This window comes from Drosophila mojavensis, unplaced genomic scaffold (assembly GCF_018153725.1).
Source record: "Drosophila mojavensis isolate 15081-1352.22 unplaced genomic scaffold, ASM1815372v1 contig_136, whole genome shotgun sequence".
Lineage (NCBI taxonomy): Eukaryota > Metazoa > Arthropoda > Insecta > Diptera > Drosophilidae > Drosophila > Drosophila mojavensis.
This window is the reverse complement of record NW_025318667.1, coordinates 23,621,371-23,641,783: the sequence shown is the minus strand read 5'-3', so window position 1 is coordinate 23,641,783 and position 20,413 is coordinate 23,621,371. Positions and strand designations below refer to the sequence as shown.

General features: G+C 44.2%; 2 protein-coding genes across 3 annotated transcripts in view; both read right to left on the bottom strand.

The window, feature by feature from the left end:
* LOC6584564 (protein piccolo) overlaps window positions 1–20,046 on the bottom strand; it is a 52,514-nt gene extending 32,468 nt beyond the window's left edge. Inside the window, exons 1-2 of the mRNA XM_044008466.1 lie at window positions 16,948–20,046; window positions 15,174–15,782 (exon numbers count right to left, since the gene is read on the bottom strand). Coding sequence (XP_043864401.1) covers window positions 15,174–15,782; window positions 16,948–19,957 — 3,619 coding nt within the window. The 5' untranslated portion in view covers window positions 19,958–20,046. The remainder of the gene's footprint in view (window positions 1–15,173; window positions 15,783–16,947) is intronic.
* On the bottom strand, window positions 2,822–4,200 carry LOC6584563. Of its 2 annotated transcripts, XM_015161571.3 has the most exons (3): window positions 3,591–4,200; window positions 3,309–3,521; window positions 2,822–3,249 (listed from the first exon to the last, which is right to left on the bottom strand). In XM_015161571.3, the coding sequence occupies exons 1-2, from the start codon at window positions 4,054–4,056 to the stop codon at window positions 3,370–3,372; spliced, it is 618 nt and encodes a 205-aa protein (XP_015017057.1). In that variant the 5' UTR covers window positions 4,057–4,200; the 3' UTR covers window positions 2,822–3,249; window positions 3,309–3,369. The 2 variants fall into 2 exon arrangements, with proteins under 2 accessions (XP_015017057.1, XP_002010218.1); XM_002010182.4 differs by having other exon boundaries at window positions 3,309–4,199.
* Window positions 20,047–20,413: the final 367 nt, after the last annotated feature.

Genomic DNA, 20,413 nt, shown 5'->3' with positions numbered 1-20,413 from the left:
ATAGTATGTATGTATATGGGTATATATGTATGTATATGTGTATATATGTATGTATATGTGTATATATCTGTATATGTAAAGTATATCCATCAAAGGTGAATCATTTCACCAAATGTATATGAAGTTCTGCCCTTGACCCAACGCCCGATACGTTTGTTGTTGTTGTCGTTGCCTTTGTATCTTTGTATCTTTTTACATTTTCGGACATTAAGGGCAGCTTCGCGTTGCCTGGTGAAAGTCGACGCTGTGTGAAATTGCCAGGCCCACAACTTGTAGCCAAACCAAAGCGCCCCTGCCTCTCCGCCGTCCGTCTCCTGCTGCACTTGCCTCCTCTACATTGTATGTAATTGCCAAGTGAGCGTTGAGGGGGGCAATGTAAGGGGAAGGCGGCGAGGGAAGGGGACTTCCCCATCTTTAGTGCATGTTGCTTATATTTAATTTCTTTTCTATTTTTTCTATTGCCTAGCCTCACATTCCGCTCGCCAAAAACAGTTTTTTTTTTCGATTTATTTTTTTTTTCCTCTCTGCTCTTGACCATGTTGGCAAACTTGTTTGAAAGCCTAAAACAAGCAAAGCAGCGCAGCGCAGCGCCGCGTGCCGCATACCGCATGCCTCCCGCTGACAACCCCCCCCTCCCTCTCTCCCCCTTCCCTTCCCCTTCCACTGCTCACCATGCACCCCGCATGCACCATGCCCCATGCTCGGGCATTGTCTCTCCAACAATAAGTGCAGCGAACGCTACTACAGTTACATTCACAGTTGCAGTCGCTGCAACGATTTGAAAGTGGACGCGGACTTTGCAGATCATCGTGAGATTTTTCTTCTTCTTCATCAGCTTGGTTTTTATTTTCTTTTTTTCTGTTTTTTTGGCACACATTGGTTGCACTGGTCAGAGTAGAGTCAGAAAAGCAGAACGGAAATGAAAAGTGGACGCACACGTAGCCCAAAAAAGAAGTGAGAAAGAAAAGCTGCAAGCATATAAAGATATATGCACAAAAGGAGTGCGAGCGCGGGAGAGAGAGGGGGCGCTAGCCAGAAAGGGATGGCGCATAATAATGTCAAAATGGTCACGCTTAGGTGCACATGGGCAGAAAATTTGTTGGCCTCACACACACGCCGTGTGTGCCGTGAGAACGAAAGCCTCAAAAAGGGACAAAAGCAAACCAGAAGAAGAGGAAGAAGATAGAGTGGAAGGAAAACCAAATAGTAAGTAGATGTGGGCAAAGTTTTGGCAGCCAGACAATGCTCGCTCACAGTTCTCGAAGAGCTAACTGAAATTACTCGATATATAATATATATATGTAGATATGTATATATATATGATATACAGATACAGATAACTAGCTTCATATATACCAATATTACAGTTAACTTCAGTTAATTGCATACAACTAATATGCCCGTCTGCCGCCAGGTCCATGAGCGAGCATAGAAAAAGCCAGACTGACAGAGCGGCCAAGCGTGCAACGGCTAACCATGAAGATCGGCCATGTAGCAGGAGAAGAGAGAGAGAGAGAGAGAGGGAGAGAGAGTATGTGTGTGAGTGAGAGTAGACCTATGCAAATGATTAAGTGATCTGATAATCAGAATTGTCGACTCTGCCAAGAAAATGAATGACAAGTTCCTGTCAGCGCCCCCAGGAGGGCTAAAGTAGAGCAACCTGAGGCTGAATTGAGCGAGAATAAAAGGAGATGGTGCATAGCCCTAAGAGAAATTGTGTATTGTAGACATAACACATAGTTCAGTTGTTCACTTCCAGATACATACATATTCCATAAAATATATATGATAACAAAATACATATAAAATATATATGACAATATGCATAACATATATGTATGTTACATATGCTTAACATAGATATAACATATTCATAACATAGATATGACATAGACATAACATATGCACAGCATAGATATAACATATACAAATATATGACAAATATCATAGATATAACATATGTATAACATTGATATAACATATGCATAACATAGATGACATAGATATAACATATGCATTATATATAGATGACATAGATATAACATATGCATAACATATGTATAACATAAATATGACAAATGCATAACATATATATAATATATGCATAACATATGTATAACATAGGCATAACATATGCATGCATATGCATAGCATACATATGTATATTTATGTTAGGTAATAAATATAACATGCATAGCATAGATATAACATATGCATAGCATATACATATATAACATATGCATAACATATATCATTTAAAGCTTAAGTTCCTTAGAAGGCGAACATTTCCAAGGCGAATCAAATCAAATGGAATCGAATCGAGTACCCTTTGATTTTATTGACAGACGCTTCAGCAGGTTTTCTTTTCTTTTCCCCCTCTTTTTTTTTTTTTTTTTTTTTTTTTTTGGCAGCGACTGTCAACCTTGACACACAAAATATTGAGTTTTGACAAGGACACGAAATCCCAAATAGCCCGAAACTGGCTGCAGTGGCAGTGGGCGTGTTTAGCCACGGACCAGTTGGCAGCCGCAGCTAAAGCTAAAGCAACAGCAGAAGCAGCAGCAGCAGCAGTAGCAGCAGCAGCAGTAGCACCTGCCGTAGCTGTCGCTCACTACCTGTGCAGCTTTGCACCTGCCCCAGCTACAGCGACTGCCGTCAGGCAGCTAATTTGCCTAATAGAACAATTATCGACGCCTACCAAACTGCAGGCGGGCCTCACATAAACAACAGCAGCAACAATAATGCTAATGCTAATGCTAATGATGATGATAATGCTAATGATAATGATGATGCATGGCAATAACAATAAACGAAAACAGTCTAAGGTTAGACATAGAATTTTATTCATTTTGTTTTGCGTAATTAGATTGAAAAATGATATGCATACGATATGCTTCCTATATATATAGTATATATAGCGTACTACCAAGGAATTTTTGCTGTTATGGCAAAGGTGTCTATACGTATATAGGGGAGCTATCTATCCATATGCATAAGTGACTACTATTATACTGAAAATTTTGTCCGTCATGATGAAAAAATTTAAAAAAAATAAAATAAAAAGGTATATGTATAAAAATAAATACGACTAAAAATGACCTAATTATCCACAAGCCTGCCTTCCCAGGCTTGATAAGCTCTCGTATTGAGATGGTAGATCTGGTTAGAATACAGATTTATGGGATTCTCGCAATTCACAGAATGAGAGTCAACATCAGATGTGACTTGGCGTTGGGCTGGTCCTATTGCCTGTAGAATGAATGCGGATTGAATGAAAATGTTGTGCGACGTAACAGGCGAGCACTTACTGTAAAAAGAGACGACAAAACAACAACAGCAACCATAAAAGAGAAATCGCTGGCAATCGCATCAGTCAAGTTGAGGTGAATGGCGCAAGCAGCGGCTGATCTGTTCGCGTAGCTGATCGATATTTGGCAATGGCGGCGACTCGGGACGTATGGACGTGTTGGTATTATTCATATCACCGCAGATGAATTGATCGTTGCTCTGGGTAGCCAGCACTTGTGCGCCGATACCGTTACGGGTGCATTTGTTAATGAAGAATCGAGCTATTTTACAGAAGTGCATACCACTGTTCAGTGGGAACATGTCCATGTATGGAAAGAATCCGCCATTGCCAAGGATTTCCATGTACACCTCGTTGATGGCATCGTTGATGGCGTCGTTAGAGCGACGGCGCCAGTGCCTTATGGCGATGATCATCATGGCCGTCGAGACGAGCATGCGGCCCGAGAAGGGCAAAATGACCGCTTCAGGTAAGAGCTTGACGAGCAACCGATTAAAACAGGTCCACGGATATGCCAGGACGAGATAGTGTATGACCAGGCACAGGCCCACATAGAGAAAGATGCCCGCGCGACAACCGAAGGGCACTATCATTGATGGATGCATCAAGATCATAATTACCGAGCAAATGAACATCACCGACGTTATGTCCGGCTCGTGCATATCCGGCTCTGTGAGCGTGATGCCCCAGTAATGGTCACATACGGCAATAACAGCAGTTAAAATAATCGGACCATAATTCAACTCCATTTTCAAAGACTTTTTCGAAAAGCAAAAAAAAAAAAAAAAAAAAAAAAAAACCGAAAACAAAACAAAAAAATTGGAAAACCTGAATAAATAACTTTATAAATTTTTGGATATTTTAGATGTGAATCGAGCAGAAAGGTAGAATAGAATGAAACCAAACCAACCCAGAAGAAGAGAGCTCGAATTTCGTCAATGCCTACTAAGATATTAAATATCCGTTGGGCTTATTTTGTGCTAGGACGCAAAAATGTAAGGAAAAGTAAGCGATTGACATTTAATTCATATATACGTATACATATAAGATATATATTGTATATAATTATATGATCCACAAGATTTGAATAAATTTTCAAGAAAAGAGATGAAGTCCCATGAGAAAATTTTCTAAATTTAACGTAGAATTCACATTCGTTCCGCGTGATCTGTGCATCATACATCATTTGCACATACGATCCACATGCAACCTCTTACTGTTACATTTTGCAATTCTACTAATATATATTCGATCTGAATAGAAGACTCCACACGTCTGAGATAGGATCCACAGAAACCCCATTTAGGATCCACGTGTGCTCGGTATGTAGATCATGTTCGAAATTCACTATATATAATACATATGAGCCGCATATGCATAGCTTCCACATAGCATCCACACACTATGCACCTCACAATATATATGTTCGGCATATGTATAGATGCCACATAGCATCCTCATACGATCCACTTCACAATACACATGATCCACCTATGTATGTATAGGTGCCACATAGCATCCACATACGTTCCACTTCACAATACATAAGATATGCATATGTGAATGTGCCGCATAGCATCCACATACGATCCACTTCAACATATACATGATCCACCAATGTATGTATAGGTGCCGCATAGCATCCACATAGAATCCACTTAACAATACATATAATATGCATATGTAAAGGTGCCACATAGCATCCACATACGATTCACTTGACAATACACAGATGTATAGGTGCCGCATAGCATCCACATAGAATCCACTTCAGAATACACGCATTTTCGCCCTCACATCACCGCTTTATGTCATTAATTGCACGCTCTATATGCTCGCAATCATACGTTCCACACTTGGCATCCACACACACACACACACACACACACGCACGCAATGCACAATGAGCACGCTAATGCGACGTCATTGCAATTATCCTGCACTCTGCCAGCACACACACACACACACACACACACACACACACACACACACACACACATAGTTCTTCGCTCGCTTGCCGTGTCAAGTCAAGCAAACGGAAGGCAGAGTATTTGCCTTAACAACCTGCATATGACAATGAGCCCTAATGGATGAAAGGCGACTGAATGGGGCGTTGGGGAGGGGCCGGCGGGACGGCGGGGTGGAGCTTACGAAAAGCCAAAGAAGGTGGCTGCAGATGCCAGATTCTAGGATGCTGGCGCGCACAATGCCAAAGCGTTATGCACGGCTTCTGCCTGCAGACGGACAAAACAAAAAAAGTGAAGAGAAGAAGAAAAAAAAAAAATAAAGCCGGAAAAGAACGCAAATAGGCAACAAGGACGTGAAAATGTGAAAACGCGAAAATGCCAACGAGGCCAAAGAGGGCTCAAAAATGTCAAGGCCCTTAGGGTTTGATAACGCTGGCAACCCTTTTGGCATAGCGTCATCGAAAGGACAATAACAATCCAGTTAAAATTCGATAGCAAATAACGACGAGCTCAGCGAGCTCTACGGGCAACGGCACGGGTACGGGCAGCCGCCCATCGCCTCCACCTGGATCACTTGGCAAACAGATTCGTGGAATTGCGCATTCCGTCAACAGAAAAACTGACTGAACTGAAAGCGAACACACAAAGGCTTCCGCTCTCCTCCTCTTCATTCCCTTTTTCCTGCTGAACTTTCAGTTGACCAAGTCAATTCAATTCAGCTCGGAGTTATCCAACTCTGTCTTACTATAATTAAAAGTTTGCCTATGAATCATTCAATTAAATATGAATTCATTATTAAATTTTGCATTTAATGCGATTAACTGCACGAATTCAATCAGGAGAGCGAAATTGGATTCGCTTGATTTTGAAATATGTAAGTACATACATATATACATATTACTTTCTTAAATAATTTTCAATTAAAATCTCTCACACACATCATCTTTTCCTTCCAGATTTTATATATGTCTCCTTTCTCCTTCTTTCCGTCCTCTCTCCCCCTTCTCTCGCTCGATTTCTTCTGATCTATTTATTATTAATATATTTTCTCTCTTTATACATAATATATAAACTTTCCTCTAGCTCTCTTTATCTCTCATATGTATCTCTGATTATCTATCTACTTCTTTGCGAAGCTCGATTCGTTGATGAATATTTTTACCTTCCTATCGCTCTTCTTTTTGCATTTCCCTTCCTCTTTTCTCATAATTTTTCTTCCTCTCGTGTCCTTTTGCACTTCACTTCATCTTGTTCCTACTGGTCATTTCTCGTCTTCCACTATTCCTCCGCTTTTCCTCTTTCTCTACTTATTCTCTTTCTCATCCTCTTTCTCTTCTTCTCCGCTTCTTCTTCTAATATGTTCCTAATATTTTTCGTTTTCCAATCCTCCTTCTTCTTCGTGTCTCTCCTTTCTCTTCCTTTTCATCTTTAGCATTATTTTTCGTATTCCTCTTCCTCTTTCTCTTCCTGTCCGCTCACTTTCCTCTTCATCTTTCTGTTTCGTTTCCTCTATCCCTTGCTCATCCATTTCCTTGACATCTTTCTGTTTCTCTGCCATCTCACTTACCACTTTATTTTCCTCGCATTTATCTTGAGCTTTTCCGTTTCCACCCTACTATTTCTTCTTCCACGGCTCCTCTTCCCCTCTCCTCTTTTGTCTCTCTATTTCCGTCATCAACTATCTGTCTTCATTAACTATTCTCTCATCTCCTTCTCATCTTTCTATCTCCATAAATCTTCTCCAAAATTCCTCTGCATCTCAATTCCTGAGCTAAATTCCTTCCAACATATTAACTGAAATATTTAAACGGCAATTATTGTCGGTTGAAGCTTAGTTGACTAATTCTTAAACGATTTCTGGCAACTCCTCAGCTGCCCTTCTTTGCCTCTCTCCCTCTCTCTTACTGTCTCTTTCTCTTTGACTGCTGAATTTGCTGCTCGCTGGCTTTGCGTGTCAAATCAGATTTTGCAACAATACTTTAAGCTTTGACACCTTTCAAGGTGTGCGAGTGTGAGCGAGTAGAGGAGTGTCAGTGTGTGTGTGTGTGTGGGTGGGTGCGTGCGATGTTTACAAAATATATAAACACATACACATACATACATGCTGCCAGCAGTCGTAAATGGCCAGTTAATTGAGGCACACGCACAACCCGAAGCTCAACAAATTTCCCATTCACATAGGGAGGCAGTACGGTAGGGCGGTAGGGCGTTAGGGCGAGAGGGAGACAGAGTGAGTGTGGGGGAGGCAGTGAGTGAGAGGAATCAAACAGGTGCAAAGCAAACAACAAACAAAATGGCCAACGCCAACGACAACGGAAACGGAAACGCAGCCATCAGCGACAGCCATGAACCGCAAAATTGAAATGTGCGTGCGGAGCAATTGGCCCATCAAAAGGGCGCACACGCATAGTGGGCCAATTACTGCTGTCTGTGTGTGTGTGTGCGTGTGTGTGTCCTTGCAGTCCCTTTGGATTTTTCATCAAAAGTCAACAGCTGTCGCTGCTCTGCTGCTGCTCTGCTGCTGCTCTGCTGCTGGCAGCATCCTGACTGAAGGCCAACAACATAAATAACGTATGTAAATTCGATTTCTATTTCTTTTTTCTTATTCGCTCCATTTTGATGTACGTCCGCTTTAACGCTGCTTCACTGTGGCTTTCAATTGCGTTCATCACTCAACATTCTCAAATTGACTGCCAGCAATTTGATTGCGTTAAATGCAATTCGCTTCAGTTGGCCTTTTTCACTTGCCAATCAGAAAAACTAAACTCCAAATTGAATTGACTTTTTCATCGTATTGGCAAGAGTTTCAAATGTGATATATATGATCCAATATTTATAAAATTCAATGATTAATCAATATGTGGATATGCAATAGGGAATATAGATGCAAACATATATATACATATATATGTATATGCATCCTACTGCATCTTCGACAGTTTTAGAGCTACTGTAAAAAGTAACCACAGAGACTTGAACTTTGGCAAATCTATTCCCCTCTAAACAAGCCAAAACTCTATTAGTAGACGAGACTACGCCCTTGGGGAGATGATAGATCGAGAAATACTATAAGCATCTAAAGGATTGAAAGCTGGTATATACATATGTATTTTAGAGTGGATAACGGAAGAACACGACTATATAGTAGACATAGGTATGTACCACACCTATTGGCAAATCAGGTATAACGCTTTTTTACAATAGAGCTATTATAACAGTTGACTAAATTAACAGTTAACGTTAAGATCCCCTATAGATCCATAGACGTGGCAAATGTAGAATTAAAATGGGTATTACTTGATATTCTATCAATATATAAATATATATTATATATATATATATATATATATATATATATAATATTTATAATAGATAAAAAACTATGAACTTTGATAGGTAATACGCAATTATATATATTATTATATTATTATAAGATTATAATATGATATGCTTATATAATTATGATTTATATCACTTAAATTTGTACTTCATATATTATCATATATAGTGAATGAAATATCTAGATTCTAGATTCTAGGTTATTGCCTGATTTGAATAGTTTTTTGATCTAATATTTATACTGACTGAATATTAGGCATATTTAAAGAGGTATTACTTGATTTCCGATTTGGTTTTCTATCTATGCAAGTGCTAGATGCTAGTTTCAACGCATTCAGATAATCTCTAAACTATTTATGCGCACACAAGTGACATATATATATGTATGTGTGCGTGTACGCATATAAACATGCCTCTATGTGTTTATGTTGTCGCTGCTGTGGACTTAATAAACTGCCAGAGCTAATCATTGTGTCAGTTAGGCAAACTCGACATGGAGACATGGAACAGGTCACGTTTGGTTGCTAGCCAGGCAGGCTATCATGTCTCCTAAATTTCTCCCAGTTGCATGACACCTCACCTCCTCCTCCTCCACCTCCTCCCTCCACCTCCTCCCTCTACCTCCTTCTCTGCCTCCTCTTCTACCTCCTTCTCTGCCTCCTCTTCTACCTCCTGCTACTCCTTCTCACTCTGCCGTCTTCTTTCTGGCCGCCTCCTGGCAAATCCACACTCACTTTTTTATGTGTCACGTTGAGTTATTTTCAACGCGAATTTTCGAAATTTATTTGTCGAACATTCGCTGCGCCTGTGGCCACCAGCTGATGGCAGACAGCCGGGGTGCGGGCAGAGGGGCCGAGGGAATTTGTATTTTTCAATATATGTACATATGTATGTATGTATGTACGTACATATGCATTCCCGTTCGCATTCACATTCTTCTGACGTTGCTTTTCTCTCAATGCATACGCGCTTCTTTTTTTTTTTCTCTCTCTGGTCTTCTTCCACTTCTTATTCGCTATGGTCTGTTTTCTTCTCTTGTTGCTGTTTCGTATGCTCATTTTGTGCTTTTTGCTTTTTTGGACATTGCCAGCGATGGCATTTTTGTGGCCTAAATGCAGACGGCTGGCAGAGACAGGGGCAGTGCGGGAGGCGAGGGGAATCGACAATTGGTTGTTGCAATGTGTCAGCGCCAGTTGTCTCAATGAATCTGTTTACATTTTCCACATTGTTGTCTCGCTCTCTCGCTCTGGCTGCCGCCCTCTGCGCTGTTGCCTCTGTCGCTCTAGTTAAATGTGAAGCTTTGTGCCTGTGTTTGTTTGTATGTGTGTGACTAGCACTGATAGCTGATAACAGTTAAAAGCTAAGAGCGAAGCGAGCGCTGAGCAAAATAAAGCAAAAGGAGGCGAAGACTTAAAGTAAAGCAGGCAAAAGACACCGCCCACTGGCGCAACTTTTTGCAAGCTTGCAAGAGATTCTAAACAAACACACACACAGAGACACACATGCTTGACCGAAAAGCACCGTTAAACGGTGACAGACTCAGCACAAAAAGCAGTTGCAACCAGCAGCAGCAACAGCAACAGAAGCAGCAACAGCAGCAGCAACAGCAGCAGCAGCGGTGGCAGCAGCGGTGGCAGCATCGGCAGCAACAACAACAATGCCAAACAAAAAACTCGAAAGAGTTGCCAGCGCTGCCAACGTCTTCTAATAAAAACCGGGACGGCAACAACGAAAGCAGCAGGAAAATTGTTCAAGAAAATTCTTAAAAGAAATTAGTAAAAAAAAATGTCTTAATGCATACATACATATACATATATACATACATATATAAAAAAAAAAGCAACAAAAACAGCTGCAGCAGCAACAACAAAAAAAACTGAAACTAAAACAAACGACGACAGCGATGCGATACGATTTTCTGCCGTTAGCTTTTTATGCGGCGCACAGCGTAAAGCTCAACGTCTCGAGAGCCGCGCCATTGCAAGAGAGTGCAAGATGCGAGAGCGTCAAAACGGTATGTGAAAAAGAGAGCGCTTAAAAGTGAAGAGCGCAGCAAGAGCCGCTACTTGTCGTTCGCTGCTGCGGCTGCTGCTGCTGCTGCTGCCGGCGCTGCTGCTGCAGTGACTTCCCTAAAGACGGCAAATGCAGCGAATAAAAGTCAGAATGTCACCCGACAAATGCGTCGCAAATGATTTTGTAAGCGTAACGACATCAATGAGGAAATGTGTAAAGATTGGGATGAAATTTTTATATACATTATTTAATTTTATTATTTATTTAATTACTTTCAATTTTATTTTATTTATTATTTTTAAATAAATTTTATTTGCATATGTTAGCTGATCAATTTAAAAGTAATAAGAATTATTAGCCTGCAACTGCAAGACCTATATCTCTATATAGTTTACGCATTAAGAGATGGTGATTATAAAAAAATATATATACATACATATATGTATATAGTTTTAAGGATTTCATATATGCTTAAAATCGAATTAATTCACATCAATTTTGTTATGATGAACATAAAATAATTTGTTATGAATGCAATAGTTAATAAATATGATTTTATTATATTTATTATACATATATCAAATATTATTTATATGTAGTAAATAACTATTTATTATTAAATATTTGTTTTTAATATTAAATAAATGCTTTTGCACATTATGTTCATTTCATTTTCCACGCTTACGACACTTTTGTCGCCTTTTTTTCATACACGAAGAGAATTTTGAGCAGTAATCGCAATAATGTCGTCATCCGGATGCTTTTCTAGCTTTTTCTCAATAGAATAGAAGAATAAATTCACACAAAAAAAAACCTCTGTAGCAACAAAACAAGCGTAAACGAAGGAAAAAAACAGAGAGGGAGAGAGAGAGAGAGAGAGAGAGAAAGAAAGAGTGTCTGTTTTTCTATGTGATGGCAGAAGTGGGAAGGAGAATAACGCGGCGCAGTTAAAAAATTGCGTTGTTTATAAATCAGCCTCAATTAAAATTAACTGAAAAATGCAACGCTAATTAGATCTGCGGTCAGCACTAAGCTTGGAGCATTCAACGTCTGCGGCGATGGCGACTCCTGGATTCGAATCAGCCGACTGCAACACGCGGACAGCGAAACACGAAGCATGAAACCGGCCGGCATTTTGGGCGGGGCGGCGCGCGCGGCAACGTGATTTCTTTCAAGCACTCATACATACATATAAATTTATACATACATACATACATATTCACGTACGTACGTATGTGATTTACAATCTGCGGCATTTGTTTAATAACAATTAACAACAACGACGGCAACCGAAACAAGCCGACAAAAGTAGTGAACAGGCATGACAATAATTGCCATTTGTTGTTGCTCTTGTTGTTTTTGTTAATATCGTTGTTGTTGTTGACTTGCTGGCAGCTATATGCGATACAACAAAACACAGCACAATAACAGACAGAACAGCAACAAAAAAAGAAAAAGAATAACAACAACAATTATCTGTGAACAGCACGCGCGGCACACGTTACGTATACGCAATGCAATTCATGACTCGCCCGCTCATCATACGATAAACACCACCATAAGCAACGCGATTATCATTGGATGTCGTCATTATCATCTTCGTATTCTAACCACAAACGGCGCGTCGTCGGCATCGTTTGCCGTCGCCGATTCGTTACGTTACGTTGTCGTCCCGACGTCTAAATGAGCACTAAAACGTAACTCGACGCAGACGACGCCGGGCAACCGGCACTGACAAAAAAAAAAAAAAAAAAAGAATAATAATAAAAAAAGAATATGAAGTAAAAAAAAAACAACAAAACTATCCCTGCTGCACTCTCTGGACGCTTTTATGCTCTCGCACTCACTCATTCTCGCTCTCGCTCTCTCTGTCTCTGTCCCTCTGGCGCCTAACAGCAGTTTGTAACAGAGACGCAGCAGCCAAAGGAAGCAGAGGCAGCGACCGCAGCTTTTTGAGGGCGTCAGGGCGTCAGGACTAACGGCAGCGCATTGCGCTCTCAATTTTACGTACGTGCATGTGTGTGTGTGTGTGTGTGCGTGTCTGTGTGCGCGCGCTTCAGCATGGATGAACGAACGTCAAATAGAACATGTGCTAATGAATTATCAACTGTCGGCAAAGCGTAAACTGCAAACAGTTACGGCTGACATGGCGACGAATGGACAAGGATAAATGAATGGATGTGAGGATTATAATGAAAGACATGCACACACATACATATATGTGCATACAGCAAATATATATGTATACAAATGCAAACACATATACATACCTACATACATGCGTGTGTATGTGGGACAATCGAAACGCTAGCCTACTTAACAGAGAGGGCGTGCGAGAGGAATGAAGCGAGAGAGAGAGTGTGCGTGTGTTTGACTGCAATCAACACCAACTGAATAACAGCTTAATGGACGACTGCATGCGCTCTAAACGCAGGCACAAACGTGTCATCATGAATCAATTTTTAAACTGATTGACACCGCACATGTGTCATAAGCTTATGACTTATTGATCGAATGGCGGGGCAAATAAATTTCAAAGGGCGTGGAAAGTGTTAAAAGAATAATAATAATCGATAAATCGATGCATAAATAATTAATCAAGACCTTGGTCATAGATCAAGCGAGAGCGGCCTTTCACTATTTTTCGCTTATAAATAATCGATTTGCCTATCGATAGACAGCGATAACTAAAGCACCAAGCATTAACCTTGGGCCAATCCACTCAATAAATCATCTACAGCTGCTGAAATTTAGGCAGTGTTAACTTGGCTTTAAATGCATGGCGCATAGTTTGTCTGGTGACTATATTTATATATATATATATATGTATGCGTGTACGTGTGCGAGTGAGTGTGTGTCTGTACCAAAAGGTAAATGACATCAATGGAGGTTGGCTGACTCCGCAGTTGCCGTCGCTAGCTGCACTAACTGCTGCTGACATCGACGGCGACAGCGACTGAGGCAGCGACAGCGGCAGCGGGAGCGAATGCAGCGTGTTTACTTTTTGCTTGCATTCTTTGGTCTCTGGTCTCGGTTTCCGTTTGCTGCTTGCCTGCTTACAGTTTCCGGCTTTGGCCAACACTTTTACACACACACTAACACACTCACACACACATTCACACAGCTTCAGTTACTATGCGCGCGCCTAAATATATGCACCGTTTTTTTTTTCATTACATTTTCAAGCAGCCATCTCCAAGCACTGCAGATGTGCACTGCCCATGGCAACTAACACAGACACACAAAACGCTCACACACACACACACACACATTCGTATACCCCTTGAAGTTTGTGAAGCTTTGGCAAGGCTCTTTAATAACTAATCAGAGCCAAAAAGTGGGCATCGCCTGGCGGGCAATCGGGCCAAGTTCTGCGTTGTGTTGAAAACTTTTTGGAAACACCAGAAATTGCCGCTCATTGTTTGCTGATAACTGAAATCAATGCAGGCGTGGCATGTGGGGCGTGGCAAGACAATGTTCAAGTTTTTGGCCCTTTGCCAACTGAAAACTGTGAATGCCATTTGTTGTCGAAAGCCAAATGCTCTCTATTTCTAGTACTATTTGCCATCGAGCTTAGCCTGAAGCGTTTATTGACAAAATACGGCCAAAAGAGATAGAAGATGAGCGAGCGTATGGTATTTAGTTTGGTGACAATTGACAATGAGCACATAGATAAGTAAATATATACATATAGCTGAACATATTTATATATATCAGGCTAACAGGGCTAGAGAAACAAAATGGAATTCGAACAGTTATAAACTATACAAACATATATTATCCTAAAAAGTATTACTGATTTTCCTATACATTCAGCGAAATATATGTACTAATAGCATGTGAAACAAAGTGGAAATAGAACACATATACATACATAAGCTGATATAGCTATAATGTGTATACATCTTATAGTAGTCAATTGCATAAAACAGCATCTCGATTAACTTGGGTGGAATGAAATGGAAATGGAACAACTTCAAAAGTATATATGTATAATACAAACATGTATTATAAGCAACTTGAAAATTCCGACTACCATTTTAAATGTGTTTATTGTTGTTGTATTCTTGTGGAACAAATTGAAAATGGCACAGATTTTAAGCATCGTATACATAGAGCTGCTTTTTACATAGTATAAAGATTTAATATTCCACAAATACATAAAGAACGACATCCGCAGATTGTGTGCAACAAAGTGGAAATGGAACACACATCAAGTAAATCATTTCTGAATAGTATTGACACGATTTAACCATTTCATATGAAACAAATTGGAAATGGAACACACTCGAAATATTTACACGTACATATGTAGTTGTATGCGTATTAGCCCACAGTCGAATAGTTTCATCTTGGTATTGCATATAGTTCGTACGTCTGCATACTTTTGATACCCTTCCCTTGTTAACGAATATAACAAAAGGCGAAATTTGAAATTGATTTTTTTGTATTTTTGTTTTTTTTTTTTTTTCGGGGGGTTTTTTGGCCAACCATGGATAAAGTTTTGTATGTGGAAAATATTGGTCGCTTTGTAGCTGGGGACTTACCGCTGGGATCATGATGCGGGGGCGGCTGCTGTTGGTGCTGCTGATGATGATGATGGGGATTGGGCGCACAGAAGGCGCTCGAGCCGCCGCCCAGTGTCGGTGGCACTCCGGCGGGCGGCGGCGGCGGATATGCACTCGCCCGATACGAGGGCGGCGGTGAGCCAACGTCACAGCGGTCCGGCGGCACGGCCGGCGGACCCACCTGCGGCGGCGGCGGCAATGGACCGTAATGCCCCTGGGGCGGCGGTCCGCCGTAGTGATGAGGCGGCGGCGGTGGCGGACCGCCATGATACTCGGCCGCCTGCTGGTAGTGATGAGCGTGCGCCGCATGCGCTGCATGGGCGGCCGCGTACTGATGCTGATGGTGCATGTGCAGCACGCCGCTGCCCGCGGGCGCCAGCTGGTGGGCGTGGTAGGCGGCAGCGGCAGCGGCCGCAGCAGCCGCAGCGGCTGCATACGACGGCGGCGGCGGTCCATGATGATCCGGCGGCATGTGCTCCGTATGCAGGCCCAGATCCGGGGCATGGTACATGCCCGCACTGAGCGGCTCGCCGGGCAGCAGGACATGCGGTGCCGGCGCCTGCACTGGCAACGGCGGCGAGCTGTGAGCTGCGGAAGGATATAGATAGGGGATAGATAGATATAGTAAGTAGAGCATAGATATGATCAATCATGTTATCAATGATCAGAGGATAAAAATCAGCTTGGACTGAAGCTTCCAATGCGGCATATTAATAAGCGATCTGGCATCTCTGTCAGAAGATATAAGGGATGAGGGAGATGGGTCCGTCGAATATGGACAGCCCTGTACATATATGTATGTATTTATATATATTATCAATGGGTATTATCTGCGGATATCAGATATATACATATACTACCAACAGGTCTAATGATGTGCGAGGATTATGATTATGGGATTCAGTCAATGGGGCTTCCGCTCTATAAGGCAATATCAATAGGCTGATTAGTTAATATCAACTAAAAGTGACTGTATTTAACCGGATAGAACTACAGTGAACTCAGTCCTAAAATACTCCTCTATCTATATATCTATCCATCTACTATATATGTGTGGAATCTTTCTAGACACCTTCATCCTATATGCTATACTTATACAGATATACATATATACCAGATCTTGTTTTGATCTCGTTTTTGGCTAGAGAAAGTTTTAGATCTTTCTGGATGTCAAAATTGCAAATGAATTAGTTTTATTTATTTTTAATACCCTGAACCCATTGAACATGGGAAATCTCGAAATGAAATGTAACTGGCAGAAGGCGGCTCGGCAGACCCCATAAAATGTATATATTTTTGATCTGGGCGATAAGCCGAATAGATCTAGCCATATCTATTGCTCTGTCTGACTGTCCTTTCGTTCGTCTGTCTGACTTTTCGTTCCATCGCTCGTTCGTTCTTCCGTCCGCCCGCTCGTTCGTCGCGTCGATCTCAGAAGATATAAGAACTAGATACTTGATATTAATTTTGTAGGTCTGTATATACAACACACATATAGAGTTTATTTCAAAGAATCGATTACTACTCCTGTTATTTTGCTAGCGATTAAAACCAGCATCGAAAATTAGTTAAAAAATTATATCTCCTGCATTTTTAGAGCTAGAGATTCCTTATTTCAAATATAGACTCGTGTGAAATTTATAGAATTTTGAATTTTGCTATAAAGGACATTGGCTCCACAGGGCATAAAGGAGAACCAATCAATCGAATTAATCATCCAGATTATGAAGATATTGTCAGGAGTTGTACTCACCCTCGCTGAGTCCGGAACTGGCGCCCGGCGGCAGCATGCTGGAGAGTGCGCTGAGCGGCGTATAGGATTTGGGTGGCTCCACGGAGCCGGGTCGCAGCAGACGCTCCTCGGTGACGCTGGACTGAACACGATATTGCATTTTGCAGTAGGCCTCCTGGGCGGCGCCGTTGCTGGCATTCACATAGACGCCGGTGATGGTGACGTCCGTGTCCTGGACGATGACCACACTGGATGAGGTCGGACGGCTGCAGTCCTTGGCATCCTTGGCGCTGCTCGAGTCGCCGCGATACCCAGTCGTTGTGATGGTGGTATCCGTATTCGTTTCCTTCGTCTCCTTGGAGTACTTGGAATCGTTGCTCTCCTCGATCATGTTGCTCTGCGGCTTGTTGCTCAGCGCCGCATCCTTCAGCTCCTTCAGCTCTTTGGCCTCCTTCGATTCGCGCGTTTCCTTCGGCTCCTTTGGCTCCTTCTTGATGTGCAGCACCTCGGCCTGCTGTGCTTGCGCTGCCTTCGACGCATTCGATTTGCTGGACGACGATGCTGACGCGGATGCCGATGCGGATGCTGATGCGGATGTCTTTGTCACCGTCGGCTTGCTAATCTCCAGCTCGTCGTAGCTCTCGAAGCTGCTGCAATCGCTGGCCAAATTCTTATCCAAGTGCCGCTCCACCTCGTACGTGGCCGCCACAATCGCGCTGGCATTCAGGCTGGCCATGCGCTTGCGCGCCAATATACCCTTGTAGTCGCCAATCAGCTCCTCGTGGAAGGCGCTTTTCCGCTTCTTGGGCAGCTGCTTGGGCGGCGGCTTCGATTTCTCCTTGTCCTTGTCTTTGTCTTTGTCCTTGGACTTACTCTTGTCGTCATCCCTCTCCTTGTCTTTCTCCTTGTCCTTGTCCTTGTCCTCGTCTGCATCGTCGCTGTCCTCCAGCTGAACCCTTTTGTTCGCCTTCTTCTTCGACTCTGTGTCGTTGGGCTTCTTGGCGGGCGCTTTCTTCTGCAGCTTCTTCTTCTTCTGCTGCTGGAAACGCTGCAGCTGCAGCTCCTCCGCCTCGCTGTCGCTATCGAGCTCCCAGTGCTTGCCCACGCCACGGCCACCCGTCACATGGCGCAGCTCTCGCCGTGGCTCCACCACAGCCACATTGGCCTTCTCCGCATCGCCCTTATCCCGATCCTTGCCCTTATCCTTATCCTTATCCTTGTCTCGATCGCGATCTCTGTCCTTGTCCTTGTCCTTGTCCTTGTCCTTATCCTTATCCTTGTCCGGCGGCAAATCGCCTCGATTGTTGTCATCATCGCTGCCGTCCAGCGTCCGTATGCGCGGCGGCTGCTGCGTCGCCTTCGACAGGCCCAGCTCGTGGGCCGTGCGCGACTCGTTCTCGTAGAGGCACTGCACCTTGGCCAGCGCATTCAGCGAGGCCATGCGATGCCGCTTCGCCCCGTAGCTGCTTAGCTTCTTCTCGTCCTCCGAGTCGCTGCTCTCCGAGCGGGAGCTCTCGCTGGCCGCTGCCGGCGGCGTTGGCTGCTTCGCTTTTCCGCCCGCTGGCTTCTTTTTACCAGCAGCAGCTGTTGCTGTTGTAGCGGCTGCTGTCGTCGTTGCAGCAGTTGTTGTTGCTGCTGCTGCTGCTGCTGCTGCCGGCGCTGGCGTGGGCGTATTTGGCTTACGTTTAATCTGCTTCTTATTGCCGCCCTTGGCAGCGCTGGGCAGCGGCTCAGGCGGCGCCTCCACAGCTGCAACAGTTGCTGCCGCTGCGGCAACAGTTGCCGTCGTCTGCTCCGCCGTCTCCTTCAACTCCTTCACCTCCTTGGCCTCCCTGGCCTCCTTGGCCTCCCTGGCCAGCAGCCGTTGCTCGAGCTGCTTCAGCGGCTTGTTGTCCTCGTCGGAGAAGTCGCGCAGCTCCTTCAGCGTTGGCAGCACCATTTTGATCGGCTCCTCGTCCTCCGATCCCGACTTGAAGTCATAAATATCCTTCGCCGCGTTCAGGCTAGCGAGCGCCGTTTTGCTGCAGGCCTGCTGCAGTCGCGCCTTGCTCGCCGATGTTTTACTGTACTTGATTTTGGGCCGCTGCTTGGCCGGCGCCGCTGTGGCCGCTGCTGCGCTGCCGGCGACGATGCTGCTGCCCGTGGGCGTTGACTCAATGGGCGTGGATGCGGGTACGGATGCGGATGCGGGTGTGGGTGTGCGCGTGGGTGTGGGCGTTGGCGTCGGCGTCGGCGTGGGCGTGGGCGTGGGTGTGGCTGCGGGTGTGGGTGTGGGTGTAGCTGCCGGCGTGGGCGTATGGGCTGGCGTGGGCGTGGCTGCCGTTAGAGGCGTCTGGGTGGTATTGATCTCCTCCAGCTCCATCTGCACCAGCTCCGTATTGGAGTCCAGCTGGGTGCGTGTCTTTGCTTTACTGGACTCGGTTTCACCTGGAGTTGTTGTTGTTGTTGCAGCAGTTGTTGTTGCTGCAGCTGCTTGCAACTTTTTGCCACCCCTGGCCACAGCTGCTGCAGCGCGCAGCTTCTCCTTTTTCGCTGCCGGCGTCTCGGCCGCCTGCGACGTTGGCGTCTGTTGCTGTTTCTTGGGCGCCGCCTTTGATCCCTTGCTGCCGCTGGTCGGCGGCTCCAGCTTGGCCTTCTTGGACAACTGTTTGGCGCCCTTGGCGCCGGGAGATTCTTTGCTATCGCAATGAGCATCCTTTGGCTCACCTAATACTGCCTCCGGTTCCTTGGACTTTTCCTTTTCCTTTTCCTTCTCTCTTTCCTTTTCTCGCTCCTTTTCCCTTTCGCGCTCCCTCTCCTTCTCCCTTTCGCGCTCCCTCTCCGCTCGACTCGACTCGTTGTCCACCCGCTGGCGCTTCACATTGAACGGCTTGCCCGGATTCAGGCTGGCTATCACCTTGACCGCCGCCGCCCGCGATTTCGTCTTCACGTTCTCCGATATGGAAGACTTGAGGCCCTCGCCTATGCGCTCCTCGCCGCTGGGCAACAGATTGTCAAAGCCATGGATCTTGATGTCCAGACTCTTCAGCATCTTGTTTATGGCTCGCGCCTTCCCATCCTCCTGCCGCTCCTCTGCGGACAGTTTCAGCGTCGTCGAGCTGCTGGCCTTATCAGCAGCCGTTGTTGTTGTCGATGTTGTTGTTGCAGCAGCAACTGTTGCTGCTGCTGCTGCTGCTGCTGCTGCTGCTGGTGTTGTTGTTGTTATTGCACTTAATGCCGTTGACTGCTGCTGCTGTCGCTTTGCTGCTGCTGCTGACGTTGTTGCTGCTGTTGTTGTTGTTGTTGCTGCTGCTGCTGCCTCGGCTTTGCTACTCTTTTTATCATCCGGTTCGTCCATTAGCTTCTGCTGCTTGCCAATGCTGCGCTTCTTTACCGTCGACGTCGCTGCCGTTGACGTCGCTGCCGACGTCGCAGCGGCAGCAGCATTTGTGGCGCGCTGCTGGCGTTCAGCGACGCTGGAACGCTTCTTCGGACCCATTTCCTATGC